Source organism: Clinocottus analis, unplaced genomic scaffold, assembly GCF_023055335.1.
Source record: "Clinocottus analis isolate CAN_PGR_092001 unplaced genomic scaffold, fCliAna1.0.p SCAF_16, whole genome shotgun sequence".
Classification (NCBI taxonomy): domain Eukaryota; kingdom Metazoa; phylum Chordata; class Actinopteri; order Perciformes; family Cottidae; genus Clinocottus; species Clinocottus analis.
Genome location: NW_027175887.1, coordinates 14519854 through 14545576, shown reverse-complemented (window position 1 = coordinate 14545576; position 25723 = coordinate 14519854). Strand labels below are relative to the sequence as shown.

Here is a 25723-nt window from a genome sequence, read left to right as displayed (position 1 = left end):
TTTGTCTGAAACCCGAGATAAAGGAGGACAGGAAATGGCAGCAGGGAGTAATAAAAATTCAATAAAGAAAGGAAATTTCACTCGTCGTGAACCGTAGAGATCGGTCCACACAGGTATGCTGAGTACCTTTGAGCGGTGCCGATGACAGGGTGGACGTGGCCTGCAGCCAGACCACCACACACACACACACACACACACACACACACACACACACACACACACACACACACACATACCAGCAACCTGCACCGCTGGCGCCTTGGATCACGACTCATGTTGTCCAACACACAAACATCTTAACTCTCGATCTCCCAGCCCGTCGGCCACGCTGACCCTCTGCAACCCGGGCCGATCCTGCGATAGAAACCAAGCAGCGGTCCCGCTCGGTACCGAAGGTCTGCCGCTGTCTCGCCCCGCTTTGAACACTTCCCCCGTGAAGGTTGATGGAGTGGTCAGGGGGGGGGGGGGGAGGAAAGAGAGGGATAACGAACAAGCAGCGTGCATGTGAATGTGAAAAGAAGCTCGGGAGCAGATAACCGGCAACTAATTGGCGGCAACGAGGAGGACGAGGCGATGCCGATGGGGGCATCGGGACGTTTTTCCCAATGGACGACAACGACATCTTGAGCTTGACCATCAACATGTTGCCCCGCCGTGAGGGAGAGTCCTCAAATCAACTCTAACAAACCGTACATTTGGCTGCATTTGAACACAACCCCACCGGCTCCTTCCGCGTATGAAATGACTCGCGGGCGGCCATTCTTCTTATCTCGTGTCTGGGAGCTCGGCTCGCTGTGAGGCCGGGACACTCTCATAATCTGTCGTTACACACCGGTTTCACGTCGGTGACCTTTTCGCTGCGCCAGCACATGCATATTGCGGCCGGGCTCGTGCACCGAGCTCTGCGAGTAAAGCTCTCCGTCTCTGTCTTCCTCTCGGTCCTTTCCCCTGAATTCCAACCGCTTCTTTTTTTCTTCCCCCGCCCTCCTAAAATCAATGATTATTGATTTCTCTGCACTCTCCGGGGTGGAGTCAAAAGAGGGGACAAAGGAGATAAAAACCACGGGCGAAACGCTAAAGTAACTCCACTGTGCCGTGGGGGGGGGACTCACATTAGCGTGAGAGAGGAGTCAGCCGCTGGTTCGAGTCCACCGCAGAGCGCCAGGAGAAAGAGAGCTCACGGCATCCTGTGCTTACCGGGACATTTCCACATGATTCACCAGGTGGATCTCAGCCAAGAGCTGGCTGCCTGTCTTGTTTTATGGCGTATCAGCAACACGCTGATACAGAAAGCCTCGAATACTTCTAACTTTAGTTTAACAGCTGCTCTAAGATGACCCCTCCCCCCGACTGGAAACCCGGCGGGTGAGAGGGGAGACGATGACAGATGCTTCACCATTCTGGCCCTTTTTCTGAATATGCTTCTCAGATGATTTACAAGATTAGTTCTAAATTGTGTTGGACTGAATCACCGTTCAGTCTGATACAAAACAATAAAAATGACTTTTAGATCTCTGATGAACAGCTGTGAAAAATACCTACGCACATTTACTCAAGTTCTGTAAATCAGTACAATTCTGACTTATTTAAATTACTATACAATCATGTGACTGGTCGTGATTTAACTATCAAACTCTCTTGTGTAATATGTCTTAACACGTGGCTTCATTCCACCATTTCACATTTTAATGTATTTACTTTCGCCTTGAAAGGCAAAGCAGACTAAAATGTGTTATTTCAGTTATCTTTTAATCAAAATGACTGATTGTTTTTTTGTTTTTTACCATTTAACACCAATAATATTTGCTTGAATATACTGAACACAAATGCATCTTAATGTAATAATCTGGAGTGAAACGTATAAACTGTATTTTAATCTGACCCAATATGCAAAAGTACAGTTTGTTGATGACATGTACATAACTATTGTGTTGTGCTGCGATTGTTTGCGTCGTCCTTGTGCGTTGAACATGTGTGTGAGGCTTAATGATGCGAAGCTTCTTAACCACCGGTGATAACATGAAAGTCAGAGTTCACACAGATTTGCCGGCTGCAGCTTCACAACAAGTAATTGAAAGACATTAAGAGTTCACTCGACTTGTCTTTTCATTTGAAGCGTCATGAATCAATTACAGAATCAGCAGCTGATGAATCACAGTGTCCTCAAGCTGGTTGCTAGAAACTGCTTTTTTTTTTCCAATTGCCTTTTAAAAAACACCACCACGGGTGGTGGAAATACGACAAGTGGACGGCCATCTTTGAGTAAAGCTGAGCTCAGACATGCTGGCATCTGCACGTCCCAGCACCTCTACACCCTGGAAGAAAAAGCTTGAAATAATAATCCCGCCCAGAGATGTGGAGGCGCTCGTGTACCGCGACGCCTCGAGGAGACAATGAGCGCTGGGTTTGCGTGCTTGGATCCCAGCGGGATGAAAGAGGGATCTTTGCACATTAAAACATAAAAACACCTTCACATCGAGCACCGTGCCGGAACAGGACACCATCTGACAGCTGAACACAAGACTGTGGACAGTGTCGCAGATCTGAGAACAGATCCGCTCTCGTGGAGCTTTTCTCTCATTATCGGCTTCTCTGACAACAATCACTCTCAAGTTGGAGAGCAGCAACACACACAGCGTTGTGCAACTTCAATGTTCATTGAAATATTCATATGTGTCAGTGTTCATGCTGCATCAGAGTCTCTGTGAAGAAACCCAAGAGCTGAAAGCTGAAGGACATGTTAGAGAAGAGCTCCCTCTAGTGGCTGAATGAATACACACAAAACAACACCAACTTTAAACGTTTTTAATCAGGTTTTTCATTTTGTACTTGCATGGGTAAACCAACAAAGTATGTACACATTTGTCCTTTTGGTGGGGGGAAAAGATAATGTAAAAGTGCATACATGATAACAAAGGAGAAATAAATTAACATTGAAGATGTCGACTCGTTCTAATGAACGCCTGGATGTCAAACACTTTGCTCAGCTCATAAAAAAATAGAAAAAAGTTTTTTTTTTAATGAAATGAAGAGGAAAAAGATAGAACAGAGGCCTTAATATCACATTTAAAAAAAACTGAACCTGGTACAAGAAATACAGTAAAACAGCATTAATTAGTGAACACAATCTCATTGAATGCAATGCACTGTATTTTACAAAATGCTTTAAGAACGATACATAAAAATAATCACAAGTAAAAGACGAAAAGGTCAAAGTGGAGACGTGCTCGGCGTTCAGCACGACATTGTTCTCTGTTAGCTTAGGAAACGTTAAAGTGAGACTCCAGACATTCGTTCATTCGGCTCCTCGGTTTCATCCAGAGACTCAAAGTTACGGCTTGTTTTGCTTCAGGCTGCGGACGCGTTTCATATTCTGTGTGTGTCGTGTTTACATGTGGACAACAGCTTCAATATTAAGCACACAGCTGCTTTGCTGCAGTACCACGGTATCTGGAGGAGTCTTTTTTTTTTTGGAAGATCAGTTTCAGTGGTTATTGCAAATTTGATTGAGTGGTAAAATCACACAAACGTGTCATTTATTTATTTATTGTTCCACCTGGAAACAGTGGAACTTGTGTGACTCTGTAAAGAAAAAACCTCAATAACTCAACGTGCAGGATTCTCTTATCTTTAATTAACTTCCGTTTAATGCATTTTGACAACCGGCGATTAAAAAATATCGTGCCGCTGCTTTCAGAGCACGTTGGGAAGTTGTTTTGAATAAAGAATAACACAAAAAAAAGACATTATGATCGCAATGATTGACTTGGCATAAGTACTACAAAAGGTTTGAAATGAACATTTACATTTTAATGACACAGTTCATTACATACTGAAATAGAAAACTAAAAATGTACTATCTTTCCTTATTGCATTTAGCTATATATATATTTATATGTATCTATTTATTTGAGATGCGTTTGGAGTCGAGAGCGGCCACATCTTTGATGCAGCTGAGAACATTTCAACTGTTCGCACTGAATTAATGGCGTCTTTTTCACAATACATTCATACATTCATACATATATGAGGCTATTTAGTCGCCACAGAGATGATCACGTCCATAGTGTTGTTTGTCTCCGCTGCTGTAACAGCAATTATAAAACACAAAACAAAGACAGCAACCTACCAGCAAGGTAGGAGCACCCAGAGAGCAGAATTACAAACAAAAAAGAAGAAGATATGTCTGCTAAACATTGGTAGACACTAGTAGAATGTGTAAAGAAACGACAGCATTAAATATATATTTTTTAAGTTGAATCATTTTAACTGTACAGATGAGATATTCTGTCATTTACAATGTCTTAATATTGGAATGGTGTGCAAATCAAGCAACGGGATACAGCGGCCATGCGCGGCGCTCTACGTGAAACAGCCACAGACTCTTGCATAGTTAATGAAATACATGCATTAGCGTTGTCATGCAATATTGCATTCCTTAAATCATTCTCAATTTTGTACATCGAACACAACAAAAAGAGACAATAACCGCAGTGGAGGACGCCAGAAAGGAGAATTGATTCCGTAAGATATCGATTGCTTTTCTTGTACATTTTACAAACATTTTTTCAATGGGGATCTGTATTTGGATTAATTTGATGTATTTATAGTCCTCGTCTGGTGGTAAAAAGTTGCACTTTTTTTTTTGGTAATTCAAACCTTAACTTCTTTAATCTTACTGATAAATGAGACTATTTTTGCTTGTGTTGTATTTTATGTCCCTGTGCCAGAATACAGGACCCCGGGGATTCAGATGGGGATTTCTATGACAGCGCTACAACACAACGCCGCCCTGAATGAAGCCTCGTGTCTCCCGCGCCGTAAATACTAAAGAGTCATGGAGGCAATGTGGTGGCTATAAAACACAATTGTTACGGATGAATGAAGAGCTTTAAGATTTAAGTTCAGCTTTAAGTTCTGTACAGAAAAAAAGATTCAGTCATTAGCGTCACAAAGAGTTGGAGCTCAATTTAAATATCATGAGCTCGGTACACGATGACTGATCCTCGTTTAAAGACATCGTCCGAAGTCCTAATGCACTGGGTTTCCCACTACATGTGATCCAACACGTGTGGAGGAACAAACAAACAAACAAACAAGTAGATATCACGGCACGATGAAGCCTTCAGACGCACACGAGCCACGACGACTTAACGACGGACTTAAAAACACGATGACGTAAAAACCGTCCCGCTTTGATCCAAAGTGCCATGCACGAGTTCCTGATAGATTACTATGTGAAGTAGAAAAAGAGCAGCTACAGGAAGAGCGCCACATTTTAAACAGCAGCATGTTGTCTACGGGGTCCGTGGCGTGAACACACAGCAGCCTCTCGGTCTGTAGTGGTGGTGGAAGGAGGATCTGACTGCTGGTCAACTTACAAGAGACAATTCCCAGCAGTTTAACAATAGGTTTAAAAAGTGGTGGGTTGAACATGTCGTCTGAAGGCATATTTAACTGCCAAAAGAGCTTCGATGAACCACTTGTAGTGCATCTTGGGAGTTACACATAATAGTATCAGATATCTTTGGTAGCACTCAACTGGCTATCCAACAAAATGGAGACACACAGCTGTCGACTTGCAGCTACTTTTGACATCACGAGACGTCGAAAAATGTCTTTTAACTCTGACCTCCGACCCCAAACACAACCGCACGCCCTCAAAGCCGGGCACGTTAAAAGGCCACTTAAACAACATGCAGGCGTGTTTAAATTGAGCACCGCTTCCTCTGAAACCATCTGAGAAAAAATGTAAACCTGGTCGATGCTACAGAGAGACAGTTTAGAGAAACACTGTAGATCTAGAAGTCAAGGTATTATGCTAACGTTAAAGTATAAAGTACTTACTAATGGTTGGATTATAATGGCATCACCACGTACATTCATTCATTCATTAAAAACATACACTGTGCTGGTATCTAATGGATGGATATTGCTATTGCATGAGGGGTAATGGTACAACCGTGATGCTGATGGGTTAAAAAGGAGAGCGGGAAGCCTCGGCAGCAGAGTCAACATCCTGCGTCGCTTCTGTCGATTCACTGCGAAAGGGACTGAACCCATGCAGGTGTCTGCTCGGTGAGTAATACAGCCCACAGATGCATGTTGGGACAGCTGTTCAGAGGCAAAACTAATGCAGTTCTGGGACTATTAAATGGCTCATCGGAGTTAGTCTCAAAGCCCGATGAAGCAAATAAAATGGCATCGTCTTCTCCGATGAGCTTCTCCACAGGTTGTGATGACTGCTGCCAACCGGCTTCTGGCTCACAGAAGTGTGTGTGTGTGTGTGTGTGTGTGTGTGTGGTCACAGTTCTGAATCAGCGTTTGAAAATATGCTCATTTTAGGAAATATCAATGGCAGCGGAGCCTCGGCTTGTTCCAGCACCAGGTTTAGTAGAGGGGGAGATTTCTTAAAAATGATCCCCTGAAACATTGAGATGGATGAAGTTTTCTCAGTCCACGGCCTCTCGAGCCCGTTTCACGATACGTCTTTAACTCATGGCAACATGTTCAAAATGAGATCATTTAGAGAGTGTGTGTGTGTGTGTAAAAGAAAAGTACGTTATCTATACAAAGTGCGAACAATACAACATTCCTCCTCAGTGATGCGTACAGTAGACTGCTATGTTGCCAAAGGCAATTATTTGTTTCCATGTACAATATTGAAAGGCGCTTAAGATTATTTTCATCTTGCTCATGGAAAAAGAAATGAGTTATATACTATATATTGTGTCAATACCTGTATGTATATGTATATATGAGTATATATACACGTATACATACGTTGACTTTTAAAGGGTTTCATTCCAAAAACACACCATCCCTTTGAGAAAAAAGTCGTTGGCTTCAATAAGCATCTGATAAAATACATTTCTATCAAAAAAAGTTCTAGTATCAAACAAAAATAAAGTCTTAAAATATTGGAAAATCTCTCTCGATGCCGCTTTGAATTCTTTCACACCTCAAATCATTTTTGGTCCAGGGCCTGCCGTCGCCTCTGTATCTATATTGTTGATAATCAGGAAGACTGAAATGATCCGCTACTTGTCTTTTTCAGCTACGTATCAATCTTTTGACATGAAACGTACAATTACTGTTAATGATTTTTAGACAAACTGCCTATTAACCGACGCATGAGGTGTCTGGAGAAAAAGTGTTTGACAAAAAAAAAAAAAGAGAAAGCAGGTTTAACTCATTGATGGTCAATTTGATCGGCTCAAAACAACCAATGAGAAACACCGCGAGCACTTCTGTTATTCGGGAATGAAACTCTTTTGTGTGCGTGTGCGTATGTGTGAGCGTCAACCCAGCTGCAGGGTTTGTCCAGAGACTATTTTTGATGATACGGTTTGGTTCTCAAGTTTTAAATGCTCATAGAACAGCAGGGAGGTTCCAGCATCGACGTCCAGCTTATTTCTATCTTAATCTGCAGAGAGCCAAACGATGCATTGTGGGCGAATACGAAGTGAAAGCGCTTCTCGCCCTCCGTTAATGTCTTTAAATGCACAAGCTGCTGCTTTTTCTTAAAAATCTGGTCCCGTCAGCAGGATATCTGGCGAGCAAACTAAACTTAATGTTTGCAGCTTCTCAAAAAAGACAAGCCTCTTGTCTGGAGGAGAACGTAATTGGATTTAAAGATTCCAGCAGGGAATTCAGTCAGCTGTCGTGTAAGCCTCCAGTACACACAATCAAACAGGTTGTACTGCACAGCTGAGTGCGTGTGGCACGCGTCGTGATTCCTCAACGCCAGGCGGCGGCGGGCACAGCGAGCGACTGCTCAGAAGGTGTAATTGGTAACAATACACACAGCGTGAAAAACTAGAACTGGCCGCACACCAAGAAACAGTTTGGCAACCTGAATGTGCAGATGATGCACGCTACTTTTTAACTAGTGCAGAGAGGAAATACTCAAAGCTGGCTGCCAATGCTCAAACCTCCAAGACCACCTGATGCCCAAGCGTAGCATCAAAAAAAACCAGTCTGGTTACGAATACATCTGGCGCTCGCTGAAACTTAGGCACAAAGAAAATAGCTGCATTATGTAAAGGTCAATGGAAACGAGGGGTATCATTGAGGCCTCTTTGTTGTACGTGCAGGAGATTGCATGCTTGTCGACAGCTTTCGGGAAGACGCCATCCTGTCGAGAGGCTTCTTCCCGTTAGAGGGAGACTTGAGACTTACTTCAGAAGTGGAAGACTTGGACTTGCCAACGCTTAACAGAGTGCGACTGAGAGAGCTGGCGGGCTTGGAAGACTCCTTTGTCCCTGGCTTCGACTCCGCTCCGGGAGTCTCCGCGGAGGTCTGTGAGGACCCGGCGTCTCCCGTCTTTCCAGGAGCGCCGCCGCCGTCCTTGGCTTGTCCGTTCTGCTTGCACGTCCTCTCCGAGGCTTTTTTCCCCAGCAGGGTGCTTTTCCCCAAATCGGCCGACCGGCGGCTTTCCCTTTGTCGGAGGGCGCTCTTGAAGAAAGACAGCCCCTTTTCCTCGGACTTGCCGCTGCGCTGCAGCTCTCTGGTGGACACGCTCGGGGAGCGCAGGCTGGTGACCGAGGAGCTGCTGCTGGAGCTCCTCACGGATCGCCGCTCGGGCCGGTTGCTTTCGCCGCTCTTCGTCAGGGAGGAGCGGGCGACCAGGCTGCCTCGCAGACCGTCCGCCAGGGGGCTCGTGTGCATAGAATCTCTGCTGAAGCTCCTTTCCACCAGCCTCTTCCGGCTGCTCGCGGAGCTTTTCTCGGCGACGCTGGTGTTCTTCTTCGTAGTTGGCGACGGGGAAGCCGAGGACTGAGGTGTGGAGCGGACGAATGGCTTACGCTGTGGCGTTACGGCGGCGGGTTGGGTGGCCTCCTTTGTTTTGGAGGGAGTTCCACAGGGCGTAGAGGTGCCTTTCTTGGCGTTCACACCCTTTTCTTTAGTATTGCTCGCCTTTTTGCCTTTTACGGGAGTACTGGAAGATGTCTCAACAGTGCAGGTCTTGTGGGTTGAGCACAAACGCTTTTTGGAGGTTTTCTCTTGCTCCACTTTACTGGAAGTCTTCGAGGAGCCTGAGCTTTCCGCCTTGGCGGCGAATCCTCCGATACTGCTCTTACGTTTCTGTTCTTTGGAGGGAGTCGCTTGGACGGGGAGAAGGTTTTGGTCAACAGCTGTGATCTGGTTGTTGTTTTCAGTCGCCTCGTTTTTGGCGCTCTTCTTCTCCACCGGAGTGGGAGCCCTGCAGTACATCATGTCGAGGAACCGCGTGTTGTTGTCCTGGTCACTGAAGTTGCTCTCCATCATGGACAGCGGAGTCCTGCTGCCAAAGTAGCGCTCGTGTCGGCTGTAGCTGCCGAAACAGGACGTGGACACTTTGTCGTCGCAGGCCTCTCCTATCCGCTCCAGGGGAGGGGAACCTCGAGAGTCCAGGGAGAAACGAGAGGGCGAGTTGGATCTCATGTGCAGCTTCGCAGAGAGAGACCAAGAGGGCTTTATCCCGCTGTCGTTGAAGGCCAAAGGGCTGGCGATGGACGACCTGGAGGACGAGCTCTGATGCTGAATGCTCCTCACAAAAGGGCGGGCTGAGAATCCTCCTAAAATCAAAGAAAATTGGAGAGATAAAACTTTTGTGAGAATTCATCCATTAATACATTTACAACAAGAGTGCAGAGTTTGCTCAGCTGCCGCCTGCAGGCGTTATTTATCATTAAAACCCCATTCAGAGGCATTTCTTCCTTGTGAAAGCAGAGATTTGTTTCTCCAAGTCAATATTTCTGTGTTATGAGGTTGGTAACTGGTTCTCAGGTTTCTTCCCGACCAGCTGAAATCTTACCGCCACAATGACTACAAGTACTGATGCAGCAAATACATGTTTAGACATTAAGATTAAAGAGGAGTTTAAAAAATGGTTGTATAGCTCAACACATTACATAATTTGGCAGCATTATCCGTCGTGATATATAGTAATAGTTTGCATGGCCAAGATTTTTTTGGGGGGAACTTTGCTGACTCAGGAGGGTTCAACAGAGCAGACTTTTATAATAACCACAAACAGAAGGCCAAGCCAACATCTGTCTCAATTTAGATTCACTCGCTACGTCAGGTTTCCCACAGTACATTGCATGTTTCCCTGCTCGTCAGATGTGATAACACAAGTCGCATCACTTTCTGCCTTGTTCCTTTAATATTCTCCCTTTTTAAAAATGTATAATGGAAGGAGGTTGAGGTGGGAGAGTTCTTGACTCTCAACATCTGGGAAACCTTGGTGGTATCTTTTGATTCCTACAGAAACATTGTCAGAGGAAGGAGAGTTGCACTTTGTTCAAAGGTTTGTGTTGCTTGTTTTTAAAAAAGTAAAAAGCAACGCTGTCTCTTTGAAGATGTTTCCTTTCGTTATGTTGGTCTATAACTCTGTAACGCATGGTTTAAAGTGTTGTTTTTATATTGGTTTTGGTCTTTCGAGTTTAAAAAAGGTCCAGTCTCATCTGCTGGATGGTTGGTTTTGTTTTCCCATAGATCAAAGTCACAACTCTGACCTTTGTGCTTCTGTTAGAACCACGAAAGAGAAGCGGAGTCGAGGACAGCAGAACAGAAAATGACCACACGGCGCAAAGAAAACACAATCTGGCGACCGTAAACATCGCCTCACCGTCGTCTTCATTACGCTCTACTGGAAACTCGACCGACTCAGCCAGCGACGCCAGAGAGGTGCGTCTGGACGAGCCTCCAGAAGCCAAGCTAGCAGGCCTGCTGCCGGGCAGCCTGTTGATCCAGTGGTCACACAGGGACGAGCTGGTGGAGCCTGTGGAAAACACAATAAAAAAACTACGGTTTGGTCCAAAGCTTCAGAGCCACGGTGAGGTATCCTCAAATAACATTGTCTGAGATGTGCAGTAGGTACGTGCACATTCAAATCATGAGAGCAAAATGGATAAAAAACCTAATATTCTGTCACAATGGCAGAGTAGTATACCTTTGGGCGATGTTTATGCAGCTATTCGAATACAACTAGACACAATATGACTCAAATTTGTAATACGGCAGATATTTGGCAGAAGCATGGAGAGAAATACTGACCAGCAACCGAGCTGTTGGCCGACCAGGAGGGAATAACTGTCCTCCGCTGGTAGAACAATATATACGCCGTCTGCTGGCACACGTCATCGTCGGCTACCGGTGAAACCTCGCTGTCATCAAAGCAGTACCACTGACCATCAATGGAGTTCTTGCAGTAGGCTGTGAGTGCAAAGCAAAAGGGAGGAACGGGGTTCAGATGGATGAGGAACAGAGACTATACGGTCTTATTCTCATGCAACGTTTGTTACCCGTGTAGTGGCCTCCGTGCATGTTCCCGTGGTGGTTGCACACAGCATACAGGTCGTACAGGTAGTCGTCGGGGTTTCTTCCCAGGCCGTATGGGCGTCTCCAAGGGGACCAATGGGACGGTAAACTCCAGCTGCTCTGGCTTCTCTTAACCACATGAGGTGCCATGTCCATGCCCATCAGTGGGAACCGCACCATGTTCTGCATCTTCACCCTGCGGTCCCCGTCCTGAAACCAAGATAAACACTTCAGTGTTTAGGGGTCGACTGCAGCCGGCCTACTTGTTGCAGCCTGTAGCGCTCGTTTTAGGATGATGCGTTACCCGTTTCAAGCAGAACCAGAAAGTCTCAGTTAATTTGGGGTTTGATGAGAAGTAAGCATGAGCTACAATCATTACGAAGGAGTTTTAATTGTTTTGTGTGCCAGCGAGCTCTTTTCTTACATTTAAGATAAAGTCAAACCTATAAAAGGATAATAAAATTAAATCTTTTGAGAAACACCCTGAGGCTCGGCCTCGTTTTAAAATGTTGGAGATTCAGTAGCATTAAAAACATCTTCTCTGGAGCGTCTTGGTAGCCGAGTGGTTACAAAGCATGCCACATAACCACCACGTTCCAGGTTTGATTTGGGCGTTTTGTTGCACGTCCTTTAGGTTGAGCTAAAATACCTGTCTGAACCTCTTGAGATGCAGAATGAGCACATCCGGCAGCGTCCACAGGCTGAGCTTGATGCGGCCCTGCTGCAGCTGCTTGCAGTGGGGACAGCGCCAGGCATCATCTGGAGCCAGCTGAAACACACACACACACACACACACACACACACACAGCGCAGGCAGCAGCCATCAAGGACGAGCTCCGACCACAATGCTTATAAAACAGGCCTCGCACGGGATGAGGCCCCGACTTTTCTTCTCGTTTCTCCTCAAGAGCATTTGCAGTCAAGTCAAACCACAGAGTTTATGTAGGCCTGCGCTCAGTTTTTTCCAAACATAGCATTAGAAGTCAAATACACAGTAAAACCACACAGTGAACGGATTTTCGAATTTTAGCAGAGGAATGATAAACCGATGACGAGACAAATGAGGCCGGACATCAAAACATACTTCCCACTGATTTGTTTCCACGGCAAATTCAGGATTTATTTTCTAATGTCAAACTACTGACTCGAATACACAAACACAGCTGATTGCCGCAAAGTGTTACCTGCTCCTCCTTTGTGTAGAGCTGGAAGCACTGGGCGAGCGTGCAGGCCTGCGGCTGGTGATGTTGCTCCCTGTGCAGATACACACTCTCAGCATCGGGAATGTACTCCTCCTCAGTGTGTCCAAACAGACTGTGGGAACATGAAGCACAGTCCTTTCATTCAACAGCAAAGTCAAGCGAGGATCGGAGCTCCACCGTGAGGGTTTGGTAAAGAAATGTAACATTTCAAGACGTTTGACACATCAAAGTAATCCAGTTGGTCCTTGGATATAATAACAACTGGCATAAATCACATGTGATAATCAGTATTTGAACTGTTTCTCATACTGTTGGCTCTTGCAGCAGCACTGTAAAAGGGCTGATTACAGCTTCACGAGCATTAAGTACAGGTTTGAGTATTAATTCAATGTCTTGCGGGGATTTTGCTCCACATGTTGCCAAAGACCGTTTGCTCCTGCCAAACTGGAACGTTGATAAACTCCACGGGACTTGTGACCAAGATGTGACTTCCATTTGACGGGCAAAGGCTGAGCATGTGTGTTAACCACATAAAGTAATTTGCTTAAGTGAGGAAATGGGAGCGGACACGTTGTTGATCGTGTGGGCGGAAACTTCAAACTGTGGTGTTTACTTGTGGTTTTAAACCACAAGCGTGTCAAAGTAAGACCATTTTCCGGTCGATTAAGCAATTAGATTGTTCACAAGCAAATAATGTGAATAGCAGAGTAGCTTGTTTAATTATTCTTTGATCAGATAGATCCTGTTTTAAGGGGTCGGGATATGACAAAGGCATATACATATGCCTTGGCATGCATTGGAATTCATTGATTTAATAAACTCTAATACCATGTTTGCACCAACATTGAAACATTTTAAACGAGACCCAGCCCTGCTCAGGGTGTTTCTGCAGAGATTTAATTCAATTATCCTTTCATAGGTTTGACTAAGCGCAACTTAAATGTAAGAAAAGAGCTCGCTCACACCCAAAACAATTAATCACGCGGCTAAAAGTCCTTCGTAATGATTGAACATTCCCTGGTTCTCATTGGTCCCCTTGGAGACGCCCTATACGGCCTGGGAAGAAACCCCGATGACTACCTGTACGACCTGTATGCTTTGTGCAACCACCATGGGAACATGCACGGAGGACACGCTATGAACAGTTGTCCCGGTTCAAACGCTGCATGAGAATAAGACCGAATAGTCTGTGTTCCTCCCTTTGCTTTGCACTCACAGACTACTGCAAGATCTCTATTGATGGTCAGTGGTACTGTGAGGTTTCACCAGTAGCCGACGATAACAGTTTTGCAGTTCACGGTGAGGCAAAAAACTCAATAAAACTGATGGCGACAGCGACTGCATTATGCAGGATCGCTGCAGGAACTGTCAAGTTAAGCAAAGGCCGTGCGTGTGCGTTAACCACATAAAGTAATTAGCTTAAGTGAGGAAATAAGAGCGGACATGTTGTTGATCGTGTGGGACTCTGTTTACCGTTTACTTCTGGTTTAAAACCCACAACCGTTTCAAATTAAGACCATTTGCAGTTAGATTATGCAACTAGGTTTTTAAAAAGCAAATAACGTGAATAACAGTCACTTCCAAAGAGGTTTAGTCTTGTAAAATGGCCCATGTGAGGATTTGTTTCACTTGACAGTTCCTGCAGAAATTCTGCAGAATGCAATAATTGTTCCTATTAGTATTATGAAATATTGGCCTCACCTTAAACTGCCACACTGCCTTCTTAACTGGCGCGTGAAGGTGCAGCGATGTGTGGGCATGTGCATTTTTTCTGACTGTGACCACTGCAAGATTCAGGCCTATTTATTATTATTTCTTTATAGAAAAATTGAAGCCATCATCTCAATTATGCTTTTTCTACATAACTGATTACACAGAATCTTATTAGCCTGCCCGTTAAAGGCAAAGCCTCATAGAATTACAGTAAATTACATCTTCAATGTTATGTCCACAAAGCTAGTTGTTCAAACACTACGCGTTAATGTGTGCAGTCCAGCTCTGCGAAATTCATTATCATGTTTCCGATGAAGATTACAGCAAACGCATGTCAACACTGGGCCTCCGTTTTATACTGTGCGGGACAAACATACTGGAGATAAAAATAACTGTATCAATAATTCATCTTTTCCACTCACTAGTCCTTGGTCTCTTTGTCCCACTCCACTACAATCTTCACGTGTGGCGGCCCCCCCTGTCCACAGGACTTGTATGCCCTGCAGTGGAAACAAATGAGGCCATTTAGTCAGGTGACGTGTATGATGGGATTCAATACGCTTTCACTTATGCTGCTGGAGGCGAGAGGGAAAAGCTTTTCCTGGGCAAAAGCTGTGTGCCATATAATCTACATGCAATTTAAAACGGGATCAGAGTGAAGGAAATTTCTTTTGAAGATGGTTTATGGTAAATATAATGTAGTTGCTCTCAAAGAGCAGGTATAAATTGAAATGTAATACATATCTCTGCAGTTATGAAAGTGTGTGTGTAAAACAGACAATAATATATACACAGAGAGAGATTCTAGTTCTCATGTAAGCACCTATCAATCACTCAAAGTGATGCCAAAGACAACTTTGATTTCACTTTGATTCTTGCATCTCTATTGAGCAACAACGTTGTGACTCTTTGTTGTTGCGAATTGTAATAAGCTAAACGTGCTGAACCGGCATTTTTACAAACAGTCAAAATCCTGTCAGGGCACGTCACCAACGCAGCAGAAGAAAAGAACTGATGTGTTCAAAGAGAAGATTAACGAGATGGATGACCTTCTGACCTGTGTGTGCGCCGCTTTGTGCACATGTACAGTGTTTACTTGGAAGAGGTAATATATCTTCCAAACGTTTGATTCAATATCAACATGCAAATTGTAAAAAAAAAAAAAAATCATATTGTGAACCAAAAGCGTGTATCTCTGCCTCGTAACATCAACATTTTACTGACTGTTTTTCTACCTTTTCAACAACATGCACATGTTTGTGAAAAAAGACAAGTATGACATTTCGATGTTGTATTAAACAGCAGGACTGACCTTTCCACGGTTGGGTGACACAGCGGTCGCTCATCTTGGGGAAGGAGGTAGGTGATGCCGACAACGCCAACCACCCGAAGACTGAAAGGTCCAACCTGTGCAGGGACGCCGGTGTCAGTACGTCGAGCTTATTAATAAGGTGGAATCAGAAAAACAACAGGAATGCCCATTCTGAGAGTAATTTCAGCCACGTGAATGTGAATCCGCCTTCCAGACTGGCTTGCTGTCTGCAGCATCAATTTATTTACTGTACAGAAAAAACAGCTCTTCCTCCTCCTCCTACCTGAATGTAGACCCCTGGCCTCAGAAGGTGGCGCATTTTCTCCAGAATCTCCTTCTGCAGAGCATCCCAGGTCACAGTGCGCTCCATGTACAGTACAAACGGCAGGCCGAACCTAAAACAACAGTGTGTGCTTAACGAGCTCTTATTTCACCAAGAAGCTTTGAACAACACAAATAGCCCAGTGCTTGCATTTTTCAGAATTGGATATTGTGTCGTAACGATTCTCCCGTCTGTGTTATTGACAGGAAAAAGAGAAATGTATTGATTAACATATAATATTGAGATTGCCGTACCTCTTTCCTTGGTGGCCGGAACAAGCTCTGTTACACACCAGAAGGATAATCTTTTCTGGTCCCAGGTTTTTATTAGGCGATGCAGTTAAAGGTGTCATGGCCCCTTGCATGAAAGAAGAAGTCCGGCTGATTTCTGTCCCATATTTTAAGTTGTTGTGATTCAGATTTGCCAGAAGACTTCCTGTGAAAGAGAAACGAGTTTTGATGAATTTCCCTCCATAAAATTTGTGTGGGAAAAAAAAATCTGAAGAATTCCTTAAATATGAAGTACCATTTACCTCTTTTTGTGCGTATATTTTCCAGTTTGAAGGTCTCTGGTGTCTCAAAGGCAAATATTGAATCACTCTCTTGAATGATTTCGAGATCATCGTCATCGTCGCAAAATGAACGATGAAAACCATCATAGTACATTTCAGTCAAAACAAACTGAAAGAGAAGAAAAGAGTACATTTAAAAACGTTGTGTCTAGTTTCTTAAATGTTGTATACAGTTACAGCAAAGATAACTTTTACTCTCGGGGCATTTTCCTCCTGCCAGCTTTAATCAACGTTGGCACTCAGTTGATGCGGCCCGAAGGACAACCGTCTTTAAAAATGTCTTTCTCTATATTGAGTCCACTTTATAAAAAGATAAAGTGGGTTCATGACAACCTACTGCTCAGAGGTACAACTGGCTTAAGGAACATTGAGCTAACATTGAGTGACTGGAACACAGTCTCTCTGTGAGACCCGGAGCTGATCGGAGACAGGAATAGTACCTGGTCCATTGGGATCTTGGTCTCACGTGACACAGCATCTCTGAGGCGATAGACGGTACTGTTGAGGGGAACAGCGACTCCAATCCTCATACAGTGAGAGTACTTCCCTTGGTAAACCACCGTCACGTACAGGGGCCTGGCAAAAAACAGGTAATACAAATAAAAACACACTCTTATCGCGTACTTTGCTATGCAGGTAAGGCCTGCTATAAAGACATGGTTCACATGTGTTTCAAGGTAAGATGTGAGAGACATTGACAACATGAACACAGTATTGTTTTGGTTGGAAAGGGCAAACTCCTCCGGCACCCTAAGCGCCCACACACACTCCAAACACACCAGGTGACATTCCATCTCATGTAACACACATAGATATTTGACTGCCGTCCTTGTTAAAACTCAAAAAGTGACAACCCTTTGAAGAGCTTTAATAAATCACGCTCGCTTGGATGACAAACCACTTAAAAAAATAAAAAAAACTTCATGAAAAGATTTTTGTATTTGTAAATGGTTTACTTTAGTTATGCACAAGGGCTGTATGAAGCGTATAAACCAGTAATATTTAGTCAACATGTCATGCCCTGTTCACACAGTAACTCACCGTGTGTGCGGCAATGGGATCGGTAGCGAGATGCAGAGGAAGGGATCAAACGTATTGCTTTGCTTTTGGCAATGTGGGCAAGTAAGAGAAGACCTGTTGGAAAACAAATCCCCTTATTATAATGTGAACATACGGGTTTAAAAACAATAAAAGAGGAAGTTTTATTAGATATCAAGTGTACCTGTACTGAGCTTGAAACAGTTCTTGGACAAAAGACCCGGCAGAGAGCGGGGGAGATGGCCCCTCTAAGCTTTGATCGTCTTCTTCAATAGGGGGCTGAACAAACACAAAACAGGTTTTACTGGTCAGATTTACAAGTCATAAATAATACCAGCCTATCAGGTTTGGCTGCAGAGACTAAGGAAGAAAAACAAGACCAGGCAAGTCGAGATGAGCAAGAATGTGAAGGCAGCTTATTTGAGTGACCAGACTCATTTTAACACCTGAGTTATAACGCAATGAAACAAAATAGTCATACAATAACAGCTGGAATGAGGCTTTTTTTTTTAGCTTTCCTGATACAAAGGATGTTTGTTGTTCAATAAAAACACCCACCGATGCCCATAACGACCCGCACAAGTCCTCTGAACACACCTTTATAGCAGGCCTGATGTTGGGGTTGACCGTGTTGAGGTCCTCGTGCACTCTGTCCAGCAGCCACAGCAGAAACTCCTGAGCATCGTGCTGAGCATTCCCTTTAAACTGGGTGGCATTTTTTGACACAGCATTCTGCAACAAGCAAGCACGGCATAAGAGTCACAAAGCACCAATGTCAACATCTCAGAGTGAACTTAAATATGTTGATCATGAAGTGTATTGTATGAATAAAACATTGTTTGGCACTTTCACCAGGAGGATCTCTACTGACTTACCTTAAAATCCCTGCTATGCTGCGGGGTGTACTCAAAAGTCCACAAGGCCCGCATGAGTCCTGACAGCTGCTCTGTAACTTCTCCTTTGGACAGAGGACCCTTCTTCTGCAGATGAATGCCATTTGTCTTTGCTCTGCCCTCCTCCTGCTCCTCGCCTTTGTAATGCTCCAAAACGAGGTACTCTGCAAAGAGCTCGGTGTTGCTGAGACACTGCAGAACCGCGTTCATGAAGCAGGTGTTCCCGTGGTTCTTGAGGCCCGACACTCCGGGAACTCTCTCCCCGGACAGGAAACTGGCGAGGTCGCCATCCTCCATAGGCACGTCTTTGCTCCCGGGCTTAAAAGTGGAAAACCCTCCATCGTCTTTCTCGTCTTCTGCTTGCACTTCAGATCCGAAGTGTGACAGCGCGGTCAGTGTCCTCAGGAATCTGCTCATAAAACTGCCCACGGAGCGGACGGAGCCTCGCCGGAAGAGCTTCTTGCTGAAGCTGGACTTCTTGTCCTTGATCGCGGCTTTGCAAGACATGATTCCTGTTTCACTGGCGTTACAACTCAGACAGATGTGCTGCTGCTGCTGATGTGAAGAAGAAGAAGATGAAGAGGAAGAAGAGCCATCTCCCCGGCTGCTTTCTGCGGCTCCATCTCACAACACGTAGTCAGCAATGGCTGCAGGCAACGTCAGGTGTGTTCGCTGACCTTAGTAATGTCATTTTAGTTGAGGTGTCTGCATGCGAACTGATTTCACTTGTCAGGTAACATTAGCATTTTCGTGCACTACAACCTCACTAAAAAAAACTGCCCAAGGCCAATTACCTAATTACTTAAGACGCGTAACACAAACATCGCTGCGGTCTGTCGTTTATGTCTGCAACTTGCTCCAGCGTTGCCTTGTTTTCGCGGGCAGCAATGCATCAACATCGATTATGCTGGAAGCGAAGGCAGAAGAGCTAGCCGCTTAGCTAACGCTGGCGCTCGCTACAATAACAACAAGAGAACAGCAGAAACGGCGGCCGACCGGCTCGGCCGAGGTGTGCGCGTTCACCGGAAGCTGGTAGTCCGCCATAGTCTGCCGGGAATGGCAGTCGGAGTGGAAAGTGTGTCCGAAATGTGGTTACGCTCACATTTGTCACATATTTAGAGGCACATTCGGGCTAAGCTAACAGCAGAATCGTTTTCACTTCTTCGTCGTCTTCTTCTTGTTCGTGTTTGTTTTGGTAGCTGGTGAGCTGGTTTACGGCCACGTCACCGCCACCTGGTGGACGGGAGGGAGAGCGGCAGCCTGGCAGTATTGCACCCAAATACACTCTTTGTGCTGTCGCTGCTTCTACTAACCCTGTTTCTTTTTAAGTGTAGACATAACCTGTCATATTATATGGCCAACAATTGTACATACTGAATGAATAAACAAATGTTCTTTTTTTTTTTTTTTTTTTTACAGCTGCATTATTTTAAGGAAGAAAATCTGCAGCACCCTATCACCCTAATCAGGGTTATATAAAAATCAATAATGAATACTGTATAGATATATTCTCAAATAAGTAATTGCCATGACTTTGAAGAGTATCCTCTTCATGCAAGCTACAAAAAGTAATGTACTTCAATTTGTATATAACCAATTTAATGGTAAGCGAGGACACATAACATGTTGTGCAGATTTAGTTGGCCGATAAACCAGACGTTGAGATGGTCAATCAATAATCCAAAAATGTGTTTGTTTTCGCGGTGGCCTGCACCTTTCTATGAGGAAGCCTTTGTGACCAAATGTCATTGGGCGAGAGCTTATTGTGCAGACTTGTTCTCTATTTGGCATCCTAAAGGTCACACTTGTAAGAGGGCCTCAACCCACTTGGGATGCCTTAAAAGGGCGCGAGACAGCTTGAAAAGTACTGTGACGTCTCTGTTACCATTGGCAGACACCATGTGTGCAGTAAGTATATATTTATATAAAATAATGACGTGTAATTCCACTACTTCTTTACCAACGCATCCGAATAACATCTAAAGGTTACTCCTCAGGTTGCCACGTCGTAAGTGTTAATGAGAACGTGACAGCGGTAACACTGAGTTGGTGGCTAACGCACAAGTCAAAGTATTTTCATCCATATGAATCATCCTTCTGAAGTGAATATGTTTTCCTTTTATTGTGTAGGTGGAGAAGATGGTTGAAGACAGTAGAGAAGAAGAAATACACCCACAAAGATCACAAGGATTTAATGAAGCCAAGTGGAGCTGATATGATACACACTGCAGTTGTCTTTAATCATCTACACAAGGAGATTGTTCAAATGTTGCATGTATGTGTGGCGACTGATTTCAGTACCCTCGACTTGTGATTATAGATATGTGGTATTCAGCAATAGAAAACAAATAATAAAGTAAGTGATCATCATAAAAGGACGAGTGGCAACGTTATGATTTGATGATGGCAATTTGTGACGGCGAGACGGGATACAATGCATTGTATGAATGTCCATAATGTCAAGATCATATCAGCTGCTATTGTATAATTGTTAGTTTCAGCCCTTCGCCATAATTCAAGAGTCTGAGCGTGTTCGTGGGAAACGACGACTCAACAGCACATCTTCTGAGGATAATAGTGTCGATTTTTGAGTGACAGTTGTTTTGTGTTGTGCTGATTAGCTTCTTGTTCTCGCTGATGGAGGGAACTGTGTGCTGTAAACACTTCCGCTGATTGGCACTCACTTCCATTGTGTGGAGATGCACCTCTGCTTGATGTCAGTGTGGGGTTGATCCAACAGAGATCAATACGCCTAAGAACTGCGGGGCTGTGATCCAGATGAATTAGTGCTGCATCTTATTGGAAGCTTATTATAGTGTGAGCCAAACGCACGGGGTGCGGTACTGACACACTGCTCACCACTGGGTGGCTGTACAAGCATCTCAAACCAGCTGTCTCTTCTGCACCCATGCTCTTCTCTCCAGGAGTCTTTTCTCTCCTCGCAGGTCTCCGTGGATCCACCTGCATGGCCCTATTGACACCCACTACTATCTTACACTATATCATAGTTAGGGACATTGATTTGACTAAAACTGCTTTTATAATAAGCTTTATCATTCTATTGCATCCAATGCTGCTGTTTTTATTCTGAGTAATATGTTTTTATATTAATCCAACTGCGATTATTAGTGCTATACTCTTTTTACTTATTATCACTTCTGTCATATGGATTGAATGGTGTCATTTTGTTTAATGTATCTGATGCGATCAGGATGTTGTATGTTGTACAAGTTGTGAAGCCCTCTTTGTGTTACATGTGTTATTTGAGATGATTGGGCTTTAAAAATGAAGATGATCTGAATACTTTGGAAGACTTGACAACTGCTTCTTGCCGCTCATCACTTCCCAACGTGGTCGAAATCTGAGTGAGCTCTGGAAAACCTGTCGCCGCCTCCTTTGTCCAATTTGCAAGCTCGGCGTTGAGCTCCGACTCAAACGCAGGATCAGCAGTTGCTCTGCATTGATCTGTAACCTGAGTGTGTGTGTGTGTGTGGAGGGGGGGTCATTCGGAGTGTATCTCCACCTGTATGAGGCAACACGGTGGAGGGGGGATGCATCTCCACCTGTATGAGGCAACACGATGGGGGCAAAATGACTCTCCCATCCGCCTCTCTTCTCCACACTGGTGTCAAACATCATATACATTACATCAGAGAGAAAGGAAGAAGAAAGCCTGACTTACATCTCCCAGAAGCTGCAGCAGTAACGAACACAGTCTGAATGACCTGAATGATTCAGAAGAAGACGCCTGCGAGTTCAAAGTGAGAAAATGCAGCGACTCGACATTAACTAGTGCTGCACCCTGTTAGGATTGGCAGCCATCAAAGTAGTAATGCATACTACTATAATAAAAGGAGTATAAATAAACATGTAATCTTAATCAGATTGAGTGTTGGACTTTTGTCCCGGGTTATTACTACATCCTTCGCTTGCTATTTGCTGTCCTCACGAGCAGTCGTGGCCAGATGGGGACGTTCTCTAACGATGTGTCCATGGAAACAAGGCAGAGGGTCACATGTGCTTCTTCACTCAACACGGGGAAAGCTTTCTGTTCGATGTGGCTGAGATGAGAAAACAATGCCAAAGCACATCGAATCAGAGAGAAGTCGCGCTTTGGTTTCCCCTCGTTAGTAAATGAGATGGTTTCTGGTGTAATCGTTCAGACTCAAGCTTCGGTCGACTAATCTGTCTGTTTCCTTCGGGTCTGAAAGCTGAAGCCAACGAGGAAGTGCCTCAAAGTTGCGTTCTTTCTAATGGCCACCAGGGGGCGACGCCCTCTGACTGCTAAAAAAAGAAGTCAGATTGTATAAAGGTCTGTGAGAAAATGACCCTCCTCCTCTCTTTATGTATTACTTCAGTAATTTTTTTTTGTAAATGATGAGTCAAATAAACAAGAGGTTGTTACCACGATGTTGGGAGTTGTCAGTGTTTTTGCCTTTCACTGTAGTTTCAGTTCACGAAAGTTAATTGTAAAATTTATGGTCGCCTAGAAATTGTGTTTTTAAAAAAACAAGATGGCTGAATGAAATGTTGAATTTGAGGCTTCAAAAAAAAAAAGGATGTCACGGTGACTCCGTCCACTTCTTCCTTCACAGCTCAGGAGAAACTCACAATCCGTCGGAAGAGAAACTTCCCTCTTCCACTGTGCGACGGTGAGAAAACGTCAAAGGAAGAACAAACACATCAAACAAGTCCTAATTGGCTCTTAAACCTTTTTGAGCGGTCTACCTTCTGCAGTGAGGATTTGCAATAACATGCTCAATTATTTCCAACTAACAGATCCGGTGAATTGATTTCATACGTGTGGGCATTTTGCACATATTACTCGTAGTGATTTATTTACTTCAGGGTTTGCTCCTCTGATTATTGTTAGGTAAACAGCGCTATAGTAACTCCCTACTCGCAGGATGTTGATACACTTTGACGAAGGTTTCCATTATAAATTGTCAGTCCAATGATGAGAAGGTGCCTGACTGCGGCTCCTGTAACATTGTCCATGTGTGAAATAATTTCTATAAAGGGACACCTCTCCCCTATACAAGCACATCATTAAGGTCCATGTGTCTATTAAAAGCATGTGTGCACATGCCCCTTCCCTTCATGGGCTCTAATCTGCAAATGGAGTAGTGAGAAAATGATGGCGTCGAGCTGCTGCTCATCATCTGCTCAACCTTTCTGGCAATGTGTAAATATCAATGAAGCGCTGACACAGAACTGTCATAAAGTCACCGAGGATTTCTTTCTTTTATCTTTAGAGCCACGCCAGTCCTCCATTGATCAGCAGGAAATCAATCAAAAGTTATAATGTAATAATGATGAGTAGTTACATACTAGATCACGGTGGACATAATGTGAAAAAACAGGATTTTAGGCATCTTGTCCCTCTAATTTGGTCTTTTTTAAAACACACATTATACAGCTACATGTGTCAGCTGTGTAGTGGAATATAATTGTGCCACTTTAATGTTTTCTTATACACAAATATATCAAACCTTATCACTGAAGCACACAAAATAGAAGTGACAGTGGTTATCTCTCTCGTTAAAACGCTGTTATCAAGAAACAGGAAGTAAGAATGGTTATCATTGACACATTGTGAGAATTAAGGAACATATATTTATCTAAACATATGTTCTTTGTTGTTGTTGATGTTCCTGTTCGGGGTCGACACTGAGAAGCAGCTTCTGTGCACTTTTTGCAGAGCCTGTGCAAGCTTGTTGATGTCCCGAGCAGCTCGTTAACATATTTAGATGCTATCAGAGTCGCATTAGAGCAGCGGATGAGCTCATTAGCAGAACAAAGTGGAGCACACGACTCTCTCTCCTCTGACTGACACATGGAGCTGCTCCCGACGTCGCTCAGGGATTTTTCTCGGCGACATCCCTCAGCAACAGTCAAGTGATGCGTTCAGGTGCGCATCGTAAAATTCAGGTGCCTTTGGGAGGACGTAACGATCAACTATTAGGAATGGTCTACTGCTATGTTGATGATATAACAGGGACATTTCTATATGGTTCAAATGAATTCAAACATTTTAAACTTTCTTTACAACATGGATGTATAGATATATGTATTACATGTTTATAAATATTAACATTGAGGAATAACGAAAGTCGAGATTTCTCTCTACTTATCTTCCTCAGATTGAATTATTGTTTTGTAACGTATAGCAAGAGTACATACATCTGTGAAGTATAATACATGCAGTTTATATCTATATGTTTATCGTCTTCCCGTCACTTCAGAACATCAGTTAAACAATATTAGCATTAGCTTAGCTTACATGAAGACAAGTGGTGTTGTTTTTTCTCTATTCTTTTTAGAAAAAAAAGACAAAAGCTGCAGCCAAAATGTGTTCCCTTTTCATAAGATGTAGCTTCATACATTTACCAAGACTTACAATATTATAATAAACTAAATATTAAACTAAGCTTGTGACTAACTAGACTAAGTAAGCTAATGTTGTTTGTTGCATCTTGACTCAACATGTGTTAGTTTCGCGCTGTCCCCCCGAAGTCTAATATTTCCGACCGTCATCGAGGGCAGTGAAGTATCGCTGCACTTCCTATGGCCATATTTGGGCGAGCATCGGTGGCGGCTGAGCTCAGGATGCAATTGGAAACAGTAAAATGAGCTTCTGTCTGTCGTCTGTCGCAATTAAAATATCCAAACGTTGTTTTCGCCGAAGTTGCTTCTCCCCGCTGCAAGAGGCAACCAAGCAACCAGCAACCAGAGCTCTGAGTCTCTGCAACTCTGACACACGCAGCTGCAGAACCAACATTTCACCCTGGAGAACTGTCAGGACACACAGGTGAGCTGGATTTTTTTTTTGTAAAATGTTTAGTCATTTAACTGCACGGAAGCTTTTGTTTAGAACAGTGAAAGCAACAGGATGCTTCAGCGTGACTGACTCACAGGCTGCTGCCACTCCGTGCAGGAGGCTGCTCCACTGGCACCTGTTGAGCAGAATTCACGGATGAAAAATCATTTCTTACCATCTTATTGACGGAGGATAAAGTTCTGTTGAGGATTATGTGATTAGCATTTAAAGCAGCTCCTGAGCTCAAATCTGTTTTTACTTCTTTCCTTTAAAAAAAAAAGAAAAAAGAAAGACAGATTGTGTTTGTGTGCATTTCTGCTATGTGGACAAAAGTTCCCCTTCTGTTCACCATAAAGATCTGAAAGCACAATGTCGGAAGCCTAAAGTTGTCTCAGAGTGGAAGCAGGTTGAGGCAGACACACAATGTGGATGTCAGTGAAATGCTCCACGATGTTGCTCTGCCAAAAGCTGACAGGTGGAGAAGGCTTTGCTTGAATATTTACGTGTAAATGCTCTCCTGATATGTAATCTATTAGCCTGATCAG

The 25723-nt window shown here is 43.9% G+C and overlaps 2 protein-coding genes and 1 long non-coding RNA gene across 4 annotated transcripts in view; 2 read left to right on the top strand and 1 right to left on the bottom strand.

Annotated features, from left to right (window-relative positions):
- Positions 1 to 2817: 2817 nt before the first annotated feature.
- Positions 2818 to 19520, bottom strand: usp31 (ubiquitin specific peptidase 31). Its single transcript, XM_068579556.1, has 16 exons — positions 18341 to 19520; positions 18063 to 18197; positions 17650 to 17744; positions 17469 to 17561; positions 16868 to 17003; positions 16389 to 16536; positions 16111 to 16291; positions 15818 to 15929; positions 15535 to 15629; positions 14645 to 14722; positions 12492 to 12621; positions 11957 to 12076; positions 11292 to 11517; positions 11044 to 11202; positions 10616 to 10768; positions 2818 to 9560 (listed from the first exon to the last, which is right to left on the bottom strand). Exons 1-16 carry the CDS (start codon positions 18863 to 18865, stop codon positions 8068 to 8070), a joined length of 3879 nt encoding a protein of 1292 aa, XP_068435657.1. The 5' UTR covers positions 18866 to 19520; the 3' UTR covers positions 2818 to 8067.
- Positions 18836 to 20634, top strand: LOC137787228 (uncharacterized). Its single transcript, XR_011077619.1, has 3 exons — positions 18836 to 19021; positions 20157 to 20266; positions 20489 to 20634. It is a non-coding gene; the product is annotated as an uncharacterized lncRNA (long non-coding RNA).
- Positions 20635 to 24950: 4316 nt separating this feature from the next.
- baiap3 (BAI1 associated protein 3) overlaps positions 24951 to 25723 on the top strand; it is a 34246-nt gene continuing 33473 nt past the window's right edge. For both annotated transcript variants that reach the window (XM_068579558.1, XM_068579557.1), the window contains exon 1: positions 24951 to 25169. The gene's annotated coding sequence lies outside the window, so the exon portion shown is untranslated. The remainder of the gene's footprint in view (positions 25170 to 25723) is intronic.